The 19,583-nt window shown below is 40.2% G+C and overlaps 1 protein-coding gene across 1 annotated transcript in view; it reads left to right on the plus strand.

Moving 5' to 3' along the window:
• Window positions 1-306: 306 nt before the first annotated feature.
• Window positions 307-19,583, plus strand: part of LOC103589233 (ubiquinol-cytochrome-c reductase complex assembly factor 1) — a 108,540-nt gene continuing 89,263 nt past the window's right edge. The window contains exons 1-2 of the mRNA XM_008571189.1: window positions 307-348; window positions 15,190-15,294. Of these exons, the coding sequence (XP_008569411.1) occupies window positions 325-348; window positions 15,190-15,294 (129 nt within the window). The 5' untranslated portion in view covers window positions 307-324. The remainder of the gene's footprint in view (window positions 349-15,189; window positions 15,295-19,583) is intronic.

Here is a 19,583-nt window from a genome sequence, read left to right on the forward strand (position 1 = left end):
AAAAAAAAAAAAAAAAAAAAAAAAAAAAAAAAAAAAAAAAAAGAGTCCAGAGGCCAGAGTCAAGGAGGAGAGCGTGGGCGAGAGGACTTGAGCCACTGTGACATGTGGGGTAGACAGGCGACAAAGGTAGGACGGGCGCGACCGGGCACCCGAGTCTCGCGCAGGGCGGGAACAGCGCGCGCGCGCGCGTGCGCACAGCAGCTTGTGTGCGCCTGCGCCACCGTTTGCCTGACTCCCGCTGGCATAAGGACGGCGTAGTGAATGGGTGGTGGCTGCGGGGACTCCGGAAGCCCACCTTTAACCCGGAAATGGTTGTTGGGGAACATGGCGTTGGTGGTGCGAGTCCTTGTGAGTGAGGGAGTAATTTTCTGTGGTTGCCCGCCGGTCCCGGGGTTGGAGTGGGCGAGGGCGGAGTGGGAGGAAGTGAAAGGAAGTGCGCGAGCGGAGCCCGTGCGAGAAACTGAGGCAGCTTCCCCCCTCCCAACCTTCGTTTTGGCCTTGGCTTCCCCGTCTTTCCAGGAGCGGGAGAGTGACATCTGACCTTTATTTGATGGAGTTTGATTTTTCTCCGTCACCACCTGTAACCTCTTCCCCTCAGGGAGAGAAGTACGTGGGGGCACTGGATTGGAGTTTCGGGAGACTCTGGTTTTAGTTCCAGTCTGGACAGTGTGACCTTGGGCAAATCACTTTTGGTCCTCACTTTCCCTGTGTGAAAAATGAAGATATTTATCTTTTGCAGTCCCTACGAATTCTGAGGTTCTCTGGGTTTGTTTCAGAGATCATAAGTCAATTATTAACTGTACAGTTCAGTGTAATATAGATTATTAGACTGAAAGCTGCACTAGAACCGGGGCCATATCTGTCGTTTTCACTTTGCCTAGCATAGTTTCTGGCACATTATAGATGTTCAGTAAATACTTGTTGAATGAATGAACGAATGAGGTAAGGAAGGACTACTGGACTCTTTAGCACCCATATGGGAAACTGCTGCACCTCCTGAGATTCAATACCTATCCTTTTAGCATACTCTGACCTCTAGGAATTAAAGGAGAAAAACAGTGGCAGCAGAAAAAAGGTTAGGAGGATACAGAGCATAGTTTCTAATCATGGAGGGATGGGAGAGTTTATAATTTTAGCAAGTCTTTCAAAAACTGGGTCAAGGACATTGTTTTCCATAGCAGACACTCTTTTCCTGCCTCTGCTGTCTTTTGAGTTGTTACTTTGCACTCGTGTTTTTAATCTTTTTATATATGGCTTAGGAGGACTGCAGTTTTGCTTTTTGTACTCCTTGCCAGCCTAGCAAAGTGCAGTACCCTCAATTGCTGCTCAATAAATATTTGTTTTAAGAATAGATCCTGTAACCTACAGAAAAGTTCACTTGGTGAAATAATTATTGATGCCAGGGCAGAAATTGATTCAGATCTGAGGACTGCTGGGGAAATGGCAACTAGGATATTCTTTTTTTTTTTTTTAAAGATGACCGGTAAGGGGATCTTAACCCTTGACTTGGTGTTGTCAGCACCGCGCTCAGCCAGTGAGCGAACCGGCCATCCCTATATGGGATCCGAACCCGGGGCCTTGGTGTTATCAGCACCGCACTCTCCCGAGTGAGCCACGGGCTGGCCCGGCAACTAGGATATTCTAACTTAGATTTTAAGATGAATATTTGGGGGAAAAGATGAAAAGTTTTGTGGGCTAGAGACCTGAAACAAACACCTTGATGTGTCTTGGCAGTTAGTGGCTGCCCCAGCTGTCTTAAATATTCTTGCCCCTGAGCATGTGGACTGTTGCAGGTTCGTTTCTTCCTAGGTGGTAGAATCCATGTAAACCACCTCTCCATCTACACTCTATTAGTTGGATCTTTTTTTCCTATTTATCCTTTTCTGTTTATCTTTTTTGGTACAATGCCAGTTTATTTTTTATAGTTGAAGTTTATATAAGGAAAGTCACTTTCACTTTATACTGTGACTCCCTGAAGTCTTATCATATATTATAACGTAACGTGTGATAAAGCAACATAAACTCTCTTAGGACTAGTTGAAAGTGGCAGTAAACATGAAAGTAGCGGGTCTTTATTTTTCACCTACTCTGAAGAGGCATTTGGGCTAGGCACTGTGAGGAGTTCATAAATACGGGAACATGCACCTGTCCAGGGGTCTGAAGAGCCTTGGTTGAAAGTTTGGCTCCACTACTTACTATGGGTGTGACCTTGAGCAAGTCATCTAACTTCTCTGAGCCTCTGTTTTTCTTAATTGGTAAGGTTGCTAGGGTTGATCAGAGAATCAGTTGACATAAGTTATATTTAAATGATTTTTTCTTTTTAATTCAGCAACTATTTTGAGTGTTTACTACATTCCAGGAACTGTGCAAAGCGCTGAGCATGAAAAATAAAAACCTTACTTTCAAGTTTATATTCTAATAGGAGAGATAGAAAACTACTAATTCAGTACTTGGGATGCTGTGATAGAAGTCTGTGCCAGTTGCTATGGGAGCAGAGTAGAGAGATACTTGAAGACAAGGGAGAGATGCTTGAACTAAGTGAGAGGGCATTAGGTAGAGAAGGGGGTAAAGGGCATAGAGGAGAATTAGTTTATGCTAATAATGCTAGATGATCAAGGAACTGTATGTAAATCTATTTGGCTGGATTCAGGAGCACTTGTGGAGAAATGCCCTAGAGGAGACAAGGCCTGTGTGTCGTGGTTAGGAGTTTGATGTTTATCCTGAAGCCAGGAGAGAGCCATTGAAGTATTTTAAGCAAGGGAAAATTTATTTTTAAAGGTTTTTTTTGATCCATTTACGTTTTTTTTCTTAAGTTTTTTTCTTGAGTTGAGGAATAATCGACATACAGTAAATTGTGCTTATTTAATTGTACTGTTTGTTAAGTTTTGACACAGGTATGCACCTGAGAAGCCATTACTACAATGAAAATAATGAACATATCTATCACTCCAAAAAGTTTCTCTGTGCTCTTGTGCAATTATTTTCTCCTGTTGCTCTCCCCTTACCCCAACCACCACTGATCAGGGGAAGACTTGTTTCTTCTTTTGTTTTTTAATTGAAATTTTAAAGATTTATTTTAAAAGTATAAAAATTTTATTTATTTATTTATTTATTTTTAAAAAGATGACTGTTAAGGGGATCTTAACCCTTGGCTTGGTGTTGTCAGCACCACGCTCAGCCAGTGAGCGAACCGGCCATCCCTATATAGGATCTGAACCCGGGGCCTTGGTGTTATCAGCACCGCACTCTCCCGAGTGAGCCACGGGCCGGCCCTAAAAGTATAAAAATTTTAAAAAAGGAGAAAAAGAAAAAGAAAACCCTACAACATAGTGAATGCTACTTGTATACTTCTGCCTAGATTTTTGTTTTATTAGATTCCTACAGCAATTGTAGATGGATCAATCAAAGGGTACTGAGGTTAGAGTCCCCAAGACCAGTCAGAAGCTACATAAGTAATCTTAGGAGAAGTGATGAAGGCCCATAATATAAAGGAAGGTTGGTTAAAGAGGAAGGATTGTTTCAAGAGTTATTGAGGAAACAGTCTACAGAGCTTGGTGAGAGGTAAGATGTGGAGGGTGAGGAGAGGGAGGAGTCTAACAGTGAGTCTCAAGTCTGGCTTGGATGACCAGGTTGCTAGCAGTGTCCTTCACTGAGAATATCCAGTTGGAGATTTTTTTTTTTTAGTTGTTGAACAGTTAGTGCTTAGAAGAGAAAGAGAGGGAGCTGAGGTTGTAGTTGAGGCCAAATGTTGCCGAAATTTCCTGGGCAATAATACTGATAGCAAACATTTGTAGGGCATTTACTATGTGCTAAGCACTTTTAAATACTTTATATATATAAATTTACCTAATCTTTACAACAGCCCTTTGGAAAGGAGGACGTATTATTTTCCCTATTTTACAGATAAGAAAATTGAACCACCGAGAGGTAGTATTCTTAAACGTTCTTGTTAGTGTTGCCTTACCTTTTCCTCTTACTGTCTTGTCAGCCAATTTTTTCCCTTCTCCAGTGATGGGGAACTAATGATGAGTTTGGGAAGGAGGAGGAAACTAAAACACTGCTATTGTTGAGTAGCTCCAGCAGAGAAACTGGACATTTGGGCAGTAGAACTGGACGTGCTTATGGTTTTATGATCTGTCCTGGGCATTGATGATTATTTTTGCTTTTCTTTGGGAATAGTTGAAATTGCAGAAAGCCACCCTGTACTTTTTAAAAAAAATTTACTTGTGGTAAAGTACATTTAACGTAAAATTTACCTTCTTAACCATTTTTAAGTGAACAGTTCTGTGGCATTAAGTACATTCACATTGTTATGCTACTGTCATCACTCTCATCCACAGAACTCTTCATCTTGTAAAGCTGAAGCTCCATACCTATTAAGAATAACTCCCCAGCTCTTGGCAGCCATCATTCTACTATGTGTTTCTATGAGTTTGACTACTCCAGGTGCCTCATAGAAGTGGAATCATACAGTATTTGACCTTTTATGTTTAACTTGTGTTTAGCATAATGTTCTCAAAGTTCATTTTAGCATGTATGTCTGAAGGTGAGTTGACGGCAAAAATGCCCACCAAACTGAGAAGGTATCTTGAGACTGAAAAATAAAGTAGGCAATTCCATGCAGTAAAGCAAAGAATTTTATTGGGGTAACTTACATATAGGGTGATGGATTGGGTGGGCGATGACCCAGAGGCATATGCAAGGTTTCTTCATGCAACTTCTTGGTTGAGTTCGGGTTTGCACAGGCAGTTCACACAAAGCAGTGGAAAAAGCAAAGAGGCAATTACTAAATAAGAAACAAGCTAACATCACTAACTCCAAATGTCTTAAGACAATGATTACTATCTTTGGTGGTCTTGTGATGCAGGTAGCTGGACTCTCTGTTTCTGTACAAGTACTTAATCATTAAGTTCCTTCTTTGCAGTCAGCAAGCTGTTTCTACCTATTCTACCTTACCCCTAGTTACTGTATAACTTTTGTGGGCAGAGTTTGCACAAAGGACATAACAAGTGGTTAGGGCTTCAAGATGGAGTAAGCTGCACTCCACAGTCTCACAATGTGTCAGAATTTCTTTCCTTTTTAAGGCTGAATAATATTCCATTGTATGTGTTTACCACATTTTGTTTACCCATTCATCCATGAATGGAACTTGAGTTGCTTCCACCTTTTGGCTATTGCAAATAGTGCTACTGTGAACATGGGTGAACAAATATCTGTTCCAGTCCTTGCTTTCACTTCTTTTGGGTATATATTCAGAAGTGGAATTGCTGGATCATATGGTAATTCTGTGTTTAATTTTGTAAGGAATCGCCCTACCATTTTCCGTGGTAGCTGTACCATTATACATTCCCATCAGCAATACACAAAAGTTCCAATTTCTGCACATTCTCTCCAACACTTGTTAGTTTCCATTTTTTGATAGTAGCCATTCTAATGGGTGTGAAGTGTTATTGTAGTTTTGATTTGCATTTATCTAATGTCTAGTGATACTGAGCTTTTTTTTATGTTCTTACTGGCCATTTGTGTACTTTCTTTGGAGAAATGTCCAAGTTCTTTGACTATTTTTTAATTTATTTTTATTTGGTGATTAAGTTGTAGTAGTTCTTTATATATTTTGGATATTAATCCTTTATCAGATATGTGATTTGCAAATATTTTCTCCCATTCCATGGGTTGCCTTTTCACTCTGTTAATGCATAAAAGTTTTAATTTTTTTTTTTTGTTTTTGTTAAAAGGGGAACTATTTATTTATTTATTTATTTATTTATTGACCGGTAAGGGGATCGCAACCCTTGGCTTGGTGTTATCAGCACCACACTCTCCTGAGTGAGCCACGGGCCAGCCCGATAGTTAGAAGGCTTTCTAAGAGTCATTTAGACCAGCGCTCCCAGCGCCTTACTCTCCCGAGTGAGCCACGGGGCCGGCCTGAAAGTTTTTAATTTTGATGAAGTCCAGCTTATCAATTTTTTCTTTTGTTGCCTGCTCTTTTGGTGTCATATCCAAGAAATCATTGTCAAATCCATTGTCATGAAGTTTTTATAATTTTAGGTCTTTGATCTATATTGAGATAAATTTTATACATGATATAATGTTTTACTCTATTTTTGGAGCTATTTTGTTAGTGATTGTCTGGGGATTACAATTAACATCTTAATTTATAATAGTCTAGTTTGGATTAATACCAACTTGATTTCAATAAAAACTTTGTTTCTATATATGTTTGCTCCTTCCCCCCACTTTGTGCTGTTATTGTCATTCAGATTACATCTTTATACATTGTGTGCCTGTCAATATAGATTTATAATTATTGCTTTTTGTAGTTGTCTTTTAAATTAAAAAGAAAAGTTAAAAAAAAATTACAAACAAAAAATACATTTATACTGTATTTTTTATCTGTGTATGTAGTTACCTTTACCAGTGCACTTTATCTCTTCATGTGAATTGGGTTACTGTGTGGTGTCCTTTCATTTGAGCCTAAAGGTCTCCCTTTAAGTGTTTAGCAGACTTGTAGGGCAGGTTTGCTATTGAGAGATTCTTTCAGTTTTTGTTTGTCTGGGAAGTATTCATTTTTTTTTTCCTTTTTGTCTTTTTTCGTGACCGGCAATGGGATCGCAACCCTCAGTGTCGTGCCCATACAGCGACCGGCAACAGGATCGCAACCCTCGGTGTTGCGCCTGCACCGCGCTCAACCAGTGAGCGAACCAGTCTCTACATGGGATCCGAACCCTTGGCGGGAGCGCCGCCGCACTCCCAAGCGCCGCACTACCGAGTGCGCCACCGGGCCGGCCCTTTTTTTCTTCTTTTGAATGATAGTTTTTTTGCATATAGAATTCTTGTTTGACAGTCTTTGTCTTTCAGCATTTTGAATATTTCATTCCACTGCTTTCTGGCTGCTACAATTTCTGATAAGAAATCAGCTATTAATGTTTTTGAGAATCCTTGTATATGATGAGTTGCTTCTCTTGCTGCTTTCAAGATTCTGTCTTTGTCTTTCAACAGCTTGATTATAATGTGTCTGTTTGTGGTCCTCTTTGCGTTTATCCTACTTTGATTTAGTTGAGCTTCTTGGATTTCTAAATTAAAGTTTTTAATTAAGTTTGGGTTGTTTTCTGCCATTATTTCTTTAAGTATTTTTTCTGTTACTTTATTTCCTCTCCTTCTGAGACTTCCCTTATACATATTTTGGTATGTTTGATGGTGTCCCACAGATCTCGGAGGCTGTTAAATTTTATTTATTCCCTTTTTTTCCCATTCCTGAAATCAGATAATTTCAATTGACCTGATTCTTCTGTCTGCTCAAATCTGCAGTTGAGCCCCTCTAGTGAATGTGTCATTTTAGTTACTCTACTTTTCAACTCCAGAATTTCTTTTGGCTCTTTTAAAATAATTTTTCTCTTTATTGATATTTTCTATTTGATAAGACAACATTCTCATACTTTCCTATAGTTCTTTAGACATAGTTTCCTTTTCCTTTAGATCTTTGAACATATTTAAAATAGCAGTTCAGTGTCTTTGTCTAGTTAATCTAATGCCTGGACTTTCTTAGAGGCAGTTTCTGTTGATTGCTTCCCCCCGCCCCCATGAATGGGCCATACTTTTTGGTTCTTTGTGTGTTTTATAATTTTTTTGTTGAAAACCAGACATTTCAAATGATATAATGTGGCAATTATAGAAATCAGGTTCTTTCTCTTTCCAGAGTAAGTGGTTATATTTTTGTTTAGTGACTTTTCTGAATTAATTCTGTAACATCTGTATTCTTTGTTGTGTGTGGCCACAGAAGTCTCTGCTTAGTTTAGTGGTCAGATATGACTGAGCAGAAATTTTCTTAAATGCCTGGAACTAATAATAAGTCTCTCAGTTTTTTTTTTTTTTTTTTTTCCTTTTTGTCTTTTTTCGTGTCCAGCAACGGATCGCAACCCTCAGTGTCGCACCCGTACCGGACCGGGACCGGCAACGGGATCGCAACCCTCAGTGTTGCACCCACACCTCGCTCAGCCAGTGAGCGGGAACTGGTCTGTATGTGGGATCCGAACCCTTGGCAGGAGCGCCGCCGTGCTCCCAAGCAGCGCACTGTAGCAGTGTGCCACCGGGCCGGCCCAAGTCTCTCAGTTTTTGCTGAGGGGCTCTATATGCATATTGGGGTGCACCTTCAACACTCTGCCAGGCATTTGGCAGTTCTGCCTTCACCTTCACTTCCTGCTTGTGTAGAGCCTCAAGGTCAGTCAGAGGTGAGAGGCATTCTCAGGTCTTTCCTGAGCACGCGGACAGCTTTGGGTATGTGCACGGACCTGTGTATGTGCATAGCCTCCTAGATTCCCAGGAATATGTTGGAGTATTTGGGGGAGGGGGGCAGCTGGCAGGTATGGGGATCCAAATCCTTGACCTTGTGTTACAAAGCTCTAACCAACTGAGTTACCCTTCCAGCCATATGTTGGAGCTTTTTAAAGCCCCCAATGGACATCTCATTCCCCAGATTTTTCTTTTCTTTTTTTTTTTGTCTTTTTTCGTGTCCGGCAACGGATCGCAACCCTCAGTGTCGCGCCCGTACCAGACCGGGACCGGCAACGGGATCGCAACCCTCGGCGTCGCGCCTGCCCCTCGCTCAGCCAGTGAGCGGGAACTGGTCTGTATGTGGGATCCGAACCCTCGGCGGGAGCGCCACCGCGCTCCTAAGCAGCGCACTGTAGCAGTGTGCCACCGGGCCGGCCCACCAGATTTTTCTTTTAAGGTTTTTGGTTAGCATGTTGTTTTCCCCAGTTATCCATTACCTCAGGAAGTCATGAAGTTAAATAATTACCCCTATTTGTTTTGAACCAGTGCTCTTGGGGAAAAGGTTTTTCACACTGGGTTAGTTCTAAAACATTCTTGCAAATAGAGTCTTCTAAGGAACTGTCAGACAGATCAGATAATGCCAATTCTTTGTGAATAAGGCTTTGAGGAACACCAGTCCCATTTCAGAGTCAACTTTTCTCCAGAGGAGACTAGTTCCTTTTAATGGATATTGCTATTTAGAAACCAAATCTGGGTGCTACATGTGCTCATTGCTTCTGGGATGTCATTGCTTCCAGGCTATATCAGGACATGGGTAGGATATTTGTGTGTGTGTGTATACATATACATAAATATAGATATATCTATTTCTTTATCTGTATATAACAAACCCTACATCAGTTACTCTAAATCCAATCCAGTACCACAGGGTTTATTCTTCCCTTCTGCCTTGCCGTAATTAACTCCTTTCTCTGATAGAGACCTGACCCTCTACACTTAATATATTTACTGATTTGCTCAAATCCTTTCTGTATGTAATCAATCTTTTGAAGGCTCAGATTGGACACTCTTACCAAAGTGGGAGCAGGCAGTGTATTGAGTAATTTTTTTTTTTTTGTCTTTTTCATGACCAGTAAGGGGATCGCAACCCTTGTTGTGGTGTCGCCCGCACCACGCTCAGCCAGTGAGCGCACGGGCCATTCCTATATAGGATCTGAACCCGTGGCGGGAGCGTCACTGCGCTCCCAGTGCCACACTCTCCCGAGTGCGCCACGGGGTGGGCCCATATTGAGTAATTTTTAAAGGAATGGTTGAACATTCTCTTCTCCTGTCTGTGGGAGTATTCTTTTGTACCATGCCACATTGTAACTTGCAGGAGAGTTTGTTACAGTAACATCTGTTCTTTGAACTATGGAATTGAGTTAGTATCCATGGTATTCAGAATATAGGCACCACTGGGGAATTAACAGAGTAGATTTTTTCACTCTAGTCTATCATCATTATTCACGGATTCTGTATTTCACAAATTTACGTGGTTGCTAAAATTTATTTGAAACCCTAAACTCAATACTCAGACACTTTCACAATCATTTGTGGATATATGCAGAAGGGTGAGAAATGCTGCTAATGTGCACATTCCCAGCCGAGGTCAAATAAGGGGACAACTCTGGCTTCTTGTTTCAGCTCTCATAAGCAAGTATCCTTTTCAAGGGCTATTTAGTGCCATATTTTTTGCATTTTTGTTCTTTTCTTGGTGATTTCCTTGTGTAAAATGGCCCCCAAATGTAGTGCTGAAGTGCTGTCTCGTGTTGCTAAGTATAAGAAGGTTGTGATGTGCCTTATGGGGAAAATATGTGTGTTGGATAAATTTTGTTCAGGAGTACAGTGAGTTATAGTGCTGTTGTCTGTGAGTTCAGTGATAATGAATCAACAGTATATATTAAATAGGGTTTCTTTAAACAGAAACATATACAAATCAAGGCTATGTATTGATTAGTTGATGAAAAGATGCTTGCAGGGACCTAACCCTGTATTTTCCCTAAGAGCAGTGGTTCATTATTTGCTAACTTAGTATTTGCATTGACTTTATAGAACGTAACTATGGTGAATAATGAGAATCAAGAATCGACTGCATCTGTAAAGCCTTTTCTAGCTCATGAGTGAGCCATGGAAAATACTATGTATCCTAAAAACCACATGCAGAAACAGGCCTGTCAGTGGACTGATTAAAGTGTAGTCAATAAAAGAGCTAGAATGTCAGAATATTTTGAAATACTGATGTAAAATCACCTGCAATTAACAATGAGCCCAAGACAAAAACATAAAAGCCCATCTTTAAAATTTTGGTTTTAAAGTGTTGGTGAGGCAAAGACAATAAAACTTAGTAACTGTATGCTAAATTAAAGCAATAATTTTTTACCATTGGGAGTGGCTATAAATGCTTTTCTGAAATTTAGGAGAAGTTCAGGTGTGCTAATTGTTACAATCCTGATATATTAGTGCCTGTAAGATAAAGATAAGTACTTCTACAGATTTATATTTATAAATTAAGTATTGGGAGAGGTAGAAAAGATAGATGGGGTAGAGTCAGTAGAACCAGAAGTTGGAGTCTAGAGAGGTTTTTTTTGAAGGTCCTGATATATTAGTGCCTGTAAGATAAAGATAAGTACTTCTACAGATTTATATTTATAAATTAAGTATCGGGAGAGGTAGAAGAGATAGATGGGGTAGAGTCAGTAGAACCAGAAGTTGGAGTCTAGAGAGGTTTTTTTTGAAGGAAATAAGCTTGTAGTTTGGGTAGGAGGGAAGAAGAGAATCCAGGGGAAATGAATACAAGGGTATTAGCTTGTGTGGAGCAGAGCAGTGGTTCCCAAACCTGAGAATCTGAGTCAGGTTTTTGGAACTGTTGAATGGAGAGTACAAAGCAGGGTATGAAAGTATTACAATGAGTCTAGATGGGTCCAGTTGGTAAATACCAGTAAAGATCAGGTGTGCAAGTTTGACTAAAGAGGCCCTTGGAGCCCCTGCAAGCTTTTGAGAAAGTGAATGAATGCCAGGTTCAAAACAATATTTTAAGAAAATGGTTCTTGCTTCTGTGACAGTTTGCTGGGGAAAGAGGAACATACATAATTCAGTGACAGTTGTTCATAAGAATGATGTCTTTGTGTATATTTTTCTGTTATCAAAGTGCTTCTGCAAATGTTCCTTGAACACTCCTGTGAGGTAGCTTTCTTTATTCCCATTCTTCATAAGAGAAGATGGAGGCCCTGGTTGTTGAGTAACTAGTTCAGGGTCACACCGCTGTTTAATGGCTGGCTCGAGATTCAAACACCTTTGCTGCACCTCAGCAGTTTCAGTTAAGGATTTGGACAGGAATTGTTGTTGGAGGTTTGGAGAAGGAAAGAGTTGATTGTTCCTTCTAATAAGAACTGATTTAAAGTATTGGCCTAAGACCAGTTACAGCCAAAATTACAGAGAAAAATTTTGTTGACATTGGAAATAACATGATGAAATGCTTCAGAAAATCTTCTAAAAGTTTGCATTGTCTCTACTTGTAATTTCCTCTTGCTTTTTTCTCTTTTTTTCCCTTTTTTCTCCTTTTGGCCCTGAATTTATAGAAGTTTCATCTTATCCCCTATTTACATTTTTAGGAAAGGAACATCTGACATTGAATGATTCTGGTAAATCTGTCAGTAAAACAAAACACCGGTAACTGTCTCTAATTTGAAAAACCATTACAACAGATTAAACCTCAGCTGAAATAAAATATTTTCAGCTCTACTTTTCATTTGAAATATAAGGTGTTATGAATGGCCTATTAGGAACTGTGAGACACTTTAGTGAGCATCTGTAGGTTTAAAATTCTAAAGTCTTTCCACACCCTACCCTTGCCCCTTCCTGCCTACTCATGAGGAAATGAAGTTTCAGATTCAACTTAATATCGAGCTAGACATACTGCAAGGTACGTTTGTTAATTTTTTTTTAAATCTGGAGAAGTAGGGATTTTTATGTTTTATAGAAGAGGCAACCACGGCTCACAGGGATTATTATCTAATATGTAGCTTATGAACAGCGGAGCCAAGAGTCCAATCATTTCTGACTCCAAATACATAGCTCTTTTCACAATATGCTATGTTTTAGTTGGTTCAAGACTAGGTCATGTAGTGTTAGAGATAGAAGGCATCTTGGAGATATTCACTTTACCCTTTCACCCTATAAATAAGCATGGATTCTGAAGTTGAGCTGCGTGTGTTCAGATCCTAACTCTGCTGTTTATTAGCTACGTGACATTGGGAATTTGCTTGTCCTATTCATAGCTAAGTTTCCTTATCTGTGTAAATGTATGCCTAGGTCATTGGGTGGTAAATTTGAGGTTTAAGTGAGTTCATATATATAAAGTACCCGGAAAAGTGCCTGGCACATAATAAGTGCTCATAAGTATTACTAATAATTGCTATGAGGAAACTGTGTCACAGAGATTAAATTACTTGTAAAGACCATATTAGAGTAGCTGAGTTTAAACTAAAATTCAGATCTTTGACTGCTAGTACTATACATTATGCTTGGCAAAGTATTTTCAAACAATTTTTGTATCCAGTCCTACTATGGCCCTATAAGGTCTACAGTTCAAGCAGAGGAAAACCTTGGATCCTCCAGAGCTGGTTTCTAGAATAGAGATTTCCAGCACTGTGTTCATGGATGTCATTTATACCATGGAATGTATTTCAGGTTCATAAAACAAAGCAGGTTTCTCATTTAGCAAGACAGTGCTCTCTCCCTTTCTCCAGCCTGGCCTCTCACTTTCACCAAAGACCTTTCTGAGGTCAGCTAATGCCAGAGGGAAAAACTGAATCTCAGGCATAGCTCCAACAGCCATTTAATTTCTCTTTTGTCTTGGAAATCAAGTTTCCCACGTGTGTTTTCCCACCGTAAAAGGAACTGTCCATTTCTTCATCCTTTGGGGAATGTTGATAGTCGCAGTACTGCTTACTATAAAGGGATTCTGTGAAGATCAAATAAGTCAGTGTTTATGAAAAGGCGTTGCAAACTATAATTTGAATGGTAATTTAATTGTAAAATGCCAGAAGTCTGCTTATTTTGTCTCTCTCCCCAGAGGGAGCCCATACCCCCTGCTTGAGTCAGCTATTACCAGATTTCTTTTAATCCATGGAGCCAGGCATAGGCAGGAGTACATCTTATCATTGGAGAGATGAGTGTGGGGAGGCTTGGTCCTGGTCCCATTTTGGAAGTTCTCCTTCCATGTGCCCCATTCTGGTAGAATTTCTAAAACTTAGATACTAAAAGAAAACTTTTCCTCTATACTCATGAGACTTCTAACACCAAATGCATGGGTTTTCCACACCAAGCAAATTCTCCAGTTTTTTATGGACATCAGCTAGGTGTCCTACAATTTAATTCAATTATGACACTAACTACCAAGAGTTAGTGCAGACTCCACACGTTAATGGCTCAGTCCAACAAGATTGCCCCCAACTTCAGACACTGGTCACAAATTAGTGGGTCCCCAGTTAGCCACACTTCTGTGTAACTCAGTTACAAATTGGGATTCCCGTGACCCCCTTCTCTGGTTTAATAATTTGCTAGAATGGCTCACAGAACTTAGGGAAACACTTTATTTATTACTACTATTATTACAAAGGTTATTATAAAGGCTTCAAATGAACAGCCAGATGAGAGTCACCCAGGGTGAGGTTTGGAAGGCTCTAGAGTGTAGTAACTTCTGTCCCTGTGGAACTGGGGTGTACCAACCTCCTGACATGTGGATGCATTCACCAATCCAGATGGGATATTGTGATATAAGCAATATATTTTGGTCTTTATCCCTGTTTCCTGGCACAGATCTCCCAAAATCCTTTGGAAGTTGTAGGGTTGAGAGGAGTGTCTTTTGTTATCACAATAAGCCCCTTTCAACCATACTAAGTTTATGCTAATGAGATGACTCTTGGAGGATGGGGGCTGGTTGCCAGAGGAACAACCCTGTGAATAGAAGGTTGGAACTTGTCAGCTTCTCCCACTACACTCTGACCTTGAGGAGGGGAGAGGGACTTTAGATCGAGTTAATCACCGATGGCCAATGATTTATCAATCTACCTACGCAATGAAGCCTCCATAAAAATCCTAAGACGGGGTTTGGAGAGTTTCCAGGTTGGTGAACACATCAAGTGTTTGGAGGATGGCTTGCCTGGAGAGGGCATGGGAGCTCCATGCACCTCCCACCCCCATACCTTGTCCTATGCATGTCTTCCATTTGTCTGTTCCTGAGTTGTATCCTTTATAATAAACTGGTAAGCATAAGTAAAGTGCCTTGCTGAGTTCTGTGAGCCATTCTAGCAAATTACTGAACTGAGGAGGCAGTTGTGGGAACCCCAGTTTTTAGCCAAGTTGAACAGAAGTGTGAGTAGCCTGAGAACACACTACTTGCTGTTGGCATCTGAAGTGGGGGACAGTCTTGTTTATGAGAAGCTTTCTCAACTCTGTCATTTAGGGTTTTTATGAAGGTTTCATTATGGCATGATTGATGAAATCATTAACCGTTGGGTGATTAATTAAATATTTAGCCCCTTTCTCCTCATGGAGGTGGTGGGGTTAGTAGAGGTCAGGGGATGGATGTGATAGTTCCAACCGTACTCATAGGGTTGGTTCCACTGGCACAAGCCCTCCATCTTCTAGTAGTCACCTTATTAGCATAAACTCAGGTATGGTTGAAAGGGCCTTATTATGAGTAACAGAACACCCCTATCTCTCAGAAATACTAAGGGTTTTAAGAGCTCTGTGCCAGGATCCAGAGAGGAAGACCAGATATATATTTCTTATTATATTACAATGTCACAGGTACACTCTTGGCCTTCTACATACAGAGTGTGATATAATTTCCTGACTATTTTTTTCTTTCTCTAGAAGAAGCAGACTAGCATTTCCCAGTGGGTTCCAGTATGCAGCCGATTGGGACCTGTGTCTCCTACCCAAGGACAGTGGGGCAGGACTCTGTCTGGCACTTCCCAGGTAAGGTTTGTTGTTCCTTTGCTTGTATGAAAACCTTAGTGTTTATGTGCAAATGTCATGTATTTATAGATTAGACAACCAAATTGTGTGATGGAAAAAACCTAATGAGACCACTCTGGGTCTCTGTGGTGCCAGCTCAGAACTGATTCCTACAGTATGGTGTCTAGGGCGTTGCTTCTAAATACCCCAGCAATGGAACTTAGCCTAGGATACCATGCTACAGTCTGATGATTTTTACTGTTGGGGAATTTTTCCAGATATTCATTTCAGAGTTAACTTTTTTCAGTATTTTTTTTCATAGTCACTTTTATTTGGGGTGGGAAATGTTTCTTTTCTTTTTCCTTTTTATGAACATAAATCCAAGAAACAATTATTTGAGGCCTTGGTTTACTGTTGACCACATGAGTCATTATAATGTAGTTTACCTTGGACCCTTTGTGAGGGGTTTTTTTCCTCCTGAATTTTGTTAATCACACAGATAATTTAGTAATCAAAGAAATAAAAATCACCCATGACTTCAGACCTGAAAACATCAATATTTTCATCTCTGCTGGTTCTTTTCCAGCCCTTATGTATGTGTATGTACCAATTTTTTCAAATATCTTAACAAATATTCACAGTATTTTATATTCTGGTACCTTTTCACTTTTTAGAGCAGACATTATTCATGTTGTTTAGGTAGATTTTCGTAGTTAACTTTTTAATGGCTGCATGATATTCTGTTTACTTAGCCTTTGTTTGATATTAAATTTTTTATTTTTTGCTTTTTAAGGCTTTTTTTTTTTACCATTTTCTCAACATATTTTTTTTTTTCCCCTTTTTGTCTTTTTTCGTGTCCGGCAACGGATCACAACCCTCAGTGTCGCGCCCGTACCGGACCGGGACCGGCAACGGGATCGCAACCCTCGGTGTTGCTCCCGCACCTTGCTCAGCCAGTGAGCGGGACCCGGTCTGTACGTGGGATCTGAACCCTCGGCGGGAGCGCCACCGCACTCCCAAGCGGCGCACTGTAGCAGTGCGCCACCAGGCCAGCCCCTCAACATATTTTTTTATTTTAAATTATTTATTAAAGATAAATTCCAAGGAAGGTGTACCCTGTGTCAAAGGGTATGAGCAGTTTGCCCCTCCAAAAGTTGTTTTAATTTGTATTGCCACAAGCAATGTATGAGGGTACTTCAAAAAGTTCATGAAAAATAGAATTCGAAGATAATACGAATCTTTCCATGAACTTTTTATTTTTTTTTATTTTTTATTTTTTTTCCTTTTTGTCTTTTTTCGTGACCGGTAATGGGATCGCAACCCTTGGTGTCGCGCCCGTACCGCGACTGGCAACGGGATCGCAACTCTCGGTGTCGCGCCCGCACTGAGCTCAACCAGTGAGCGGACCGGTCTCTATATGGGATCTGAACCCTCGGCGGGAGCGCTGCCATGCTCCCAAGCGCCGCACTCTACCGAGTGCGCCGCCAGGCCGGCCCTAAGCTCTGCTCTTTTAAGAATGTCTTGTTTGTCCCTGTATTTCCTAAGCTTTTCATTAAGCCTGGCATAGAGTAGGCACTAAATGTATGTTGAATGAATAAAGAGTATGCCTGTGCCTAAGAGGTTTCCATTTTGGGTAGTCACGCAGGTATTTCTTTTCATAATTGGGCTATGTTTTATTACTTTTTGTATAACTTTGAAATATAATTTTTTGTATAACTTTGTATAACTTTTTGTATAATTTTTGAAAATTTTTGATGAACTTTATCATATAGTTCTAAATCATTTGTTATTTGTGTGTTCATAGATGGTGGGGATAAGGAAATCATTGAATGAATCTCTGACTTGTGTTCCATTCTTTGGATCAATAAACATTTCTTGAGCTTCTGATATGTACCAGGCTCTGGGACAGCATTATAGCAAAGCATCCATGTAAATAACTCAGGGTGGTGTATCTCATGCTGACCAGAGATTTTTTTTTTTTTTTTTCCTTTTTGTCTTTTTTCGTGACCGGCAACGGATCGCAACCCTTGGTGTCGCTCCCGCACCTCGCTCAGCCAGTGAGCGGCCGGTCTGTATGTGGGATCCGAACCCTCGGCGGGAGCGCCGCCACGCTTCCCAAGCGGCACACTGCAGCAGTGCGCCACCGAGCCGGCCCTGACCAGAGATTTTATTCAATGTAAATAAACAGGATGTTTTGTCATATTGACTACTGGCATATCTTCCCGTCTTTGAGGTCCCTCGTAAACTTCTGCTTCAGAATGGTACCTTCTGATACATGTCTGACAGGGAGGTAGCTCAGAACGAGGAAGAATTTTGTGTTAATTAGAATTTTGGTGTAATGGAATGTGTGGATTGCATTTTCACATAGTAAATTTGCTCTTACTGGGAATATTCAGCCAGTGGTTGGATGATTGCATGTCAAGGGCTTGACATAAAGGAATCCTTTATTGGATGAGTGATAGTATCAGATGATCTCTAAGATAATGTCCAATGCTATAATCCTATTATCATTTTCAAAGAGCTAGGGACAAAACAAACAAACAAACAAACAAAGAGCTAGGGACGTTGTATTCTCATCTATGTCTTTCTTAAATAACCTCTTGAAGTTCTGTCTAATTTTTTAAATTTTATTTATTTTTTTGTCTTTTGTCTTTTTCCGTGTCCGGCAACGGATCGCAACCCTCAGTGTTGCCCCCGTACCGGACCGGGGACCGGCAACGGGATCGCAACCCTCGGCGTCACTCCCGCGCCTCGTTCAACCAGTGAGCGGGAACCGGTCCGTACGTGGGATCCGAACCCTCGGGCGGGAGCGCCGCCGCGCTTCCCAAGCGGCGCACTATCCAGTGCACCACCGGGCCGGCCCGAAGTTCTGTCTAATTTAAAAAACATTTTAGGGGGGCTGGCTGGCTAGGTTAGTTGGTTAGAACATGGTGTTGTAACACCAAGGTCAAGGGTTCAGATCCCCATACTGGCCAGCCACCAAAAAAATAAATAAATACATAAAATTATAAAAAAAAAAATTTTTTTGTTTTGAAATAATTTTAGGCTTACATGAAAATTGTAAAAATAGTAGAGTTCCCATATAGCCCCCATGTAACTTCCCCTAATGTTAGCATCTTGTATAACCATAAGTGCAATTATCAAAACCAAGAAATTAACATTGATATAATACTATTAACTAATCTATATGCATCATTTCTGTTTTACCAGTATTTTTCACTGATGTCGTTTTTTTTGGTCTGGGGTACAAATGCAGGATCCCATATTGCATTTAGTTGTCATATACTCTTAGTCTTCCACAATCTTACATTTTTTATCTTTCTTTTTTGTCTCAAGATTTTGACACTTTTGAAGAGTACTAGTCAGTTTTTTGTAGAATGTCCCACAGTTTGGGTTTGTCTAGTATTTTCTCATAATTACATTGAGATTATGCATTTCTAGCAAAAGTGATGTTGTTCCCTTCTCAGTGCATCAAATCAGGGGATACGTGATGCCAGTATATCTTATTCCTGGTGATGTTAACTTTGATCACTTGGTTTAAGTTGCGTCTGTCAGTTTTTTTCACTTTAAAGTTAGTATTTTTCTCTTTGTAATTAGTTATCTTATAAGGAGATACTTTGAGACTGTGCAGATATCCTGTTTCTCATCATATATTTTTGCTCACTAATTTAAGCAGCCACTGATGGTTCTTTTTTCTTTTTAATGATAGATTAATTTTTTTATTGTGGTGATAAACACATAACATTACATTTACCGTCTTAACAGCTTTTAAATGTACAGTTCAGTAGTGTTAGGTATATTCATTCACATTGTTGTCCAACAGTTCTCTAGAACTTCTCCATCTTTCAAAAACTCTATGCATAAACTCTATGCTAATTCCCTTTCCCCTTACCCTAGCCTTTGGCAACCACCTTTCTACTTACTGTTTCTTTGATTTTGGGTACTTTATTTATTTATTTATTTATTTTTTGTGACCGGTAAGGGGATCGCAACCCCTGGCGCGGTGTCGCCCGCACCATAAGGGGATTGCAACCCCTGGCCCGGTGTCGCTCGCACCGCGCTCAGCCAGTGAGCGCACTGGTCATCCCCATACAGGATCCGAAGCTGCAACGGGAGCGCCACACTCTCCCGAGTGAGCCACAGGGTCAGATACTTCATATGACTGGAATCATGAAGTATTTGTTCTTTTGTGACTGGCTTAGAATAATGTCCTCGAGGTACATCCATGTTGTAGTATGTGACACGATATTCTTTTTTTTTTTTTTTTTTTTTTTTTTTTTTTTTTTTTTTTTTTTTTTTTTTTTTTAAAA

Source organism: Galeopterus variegatus, unplaced genomic scaffold (genome assembly GCF_000696425.1).
Source record: "Galeopterus variegatus unplaced genomic scaffold, G_variegatus-3.0.2 Scaffold3, whole genome shotgun sequence".
NCBI classification, from domain to species: Eukaryota; Metazoa; Chordata; class Mammalia; order Dermoptera; family Cynocephalidae; genus Galeopterus; species Galeopterus variegatus.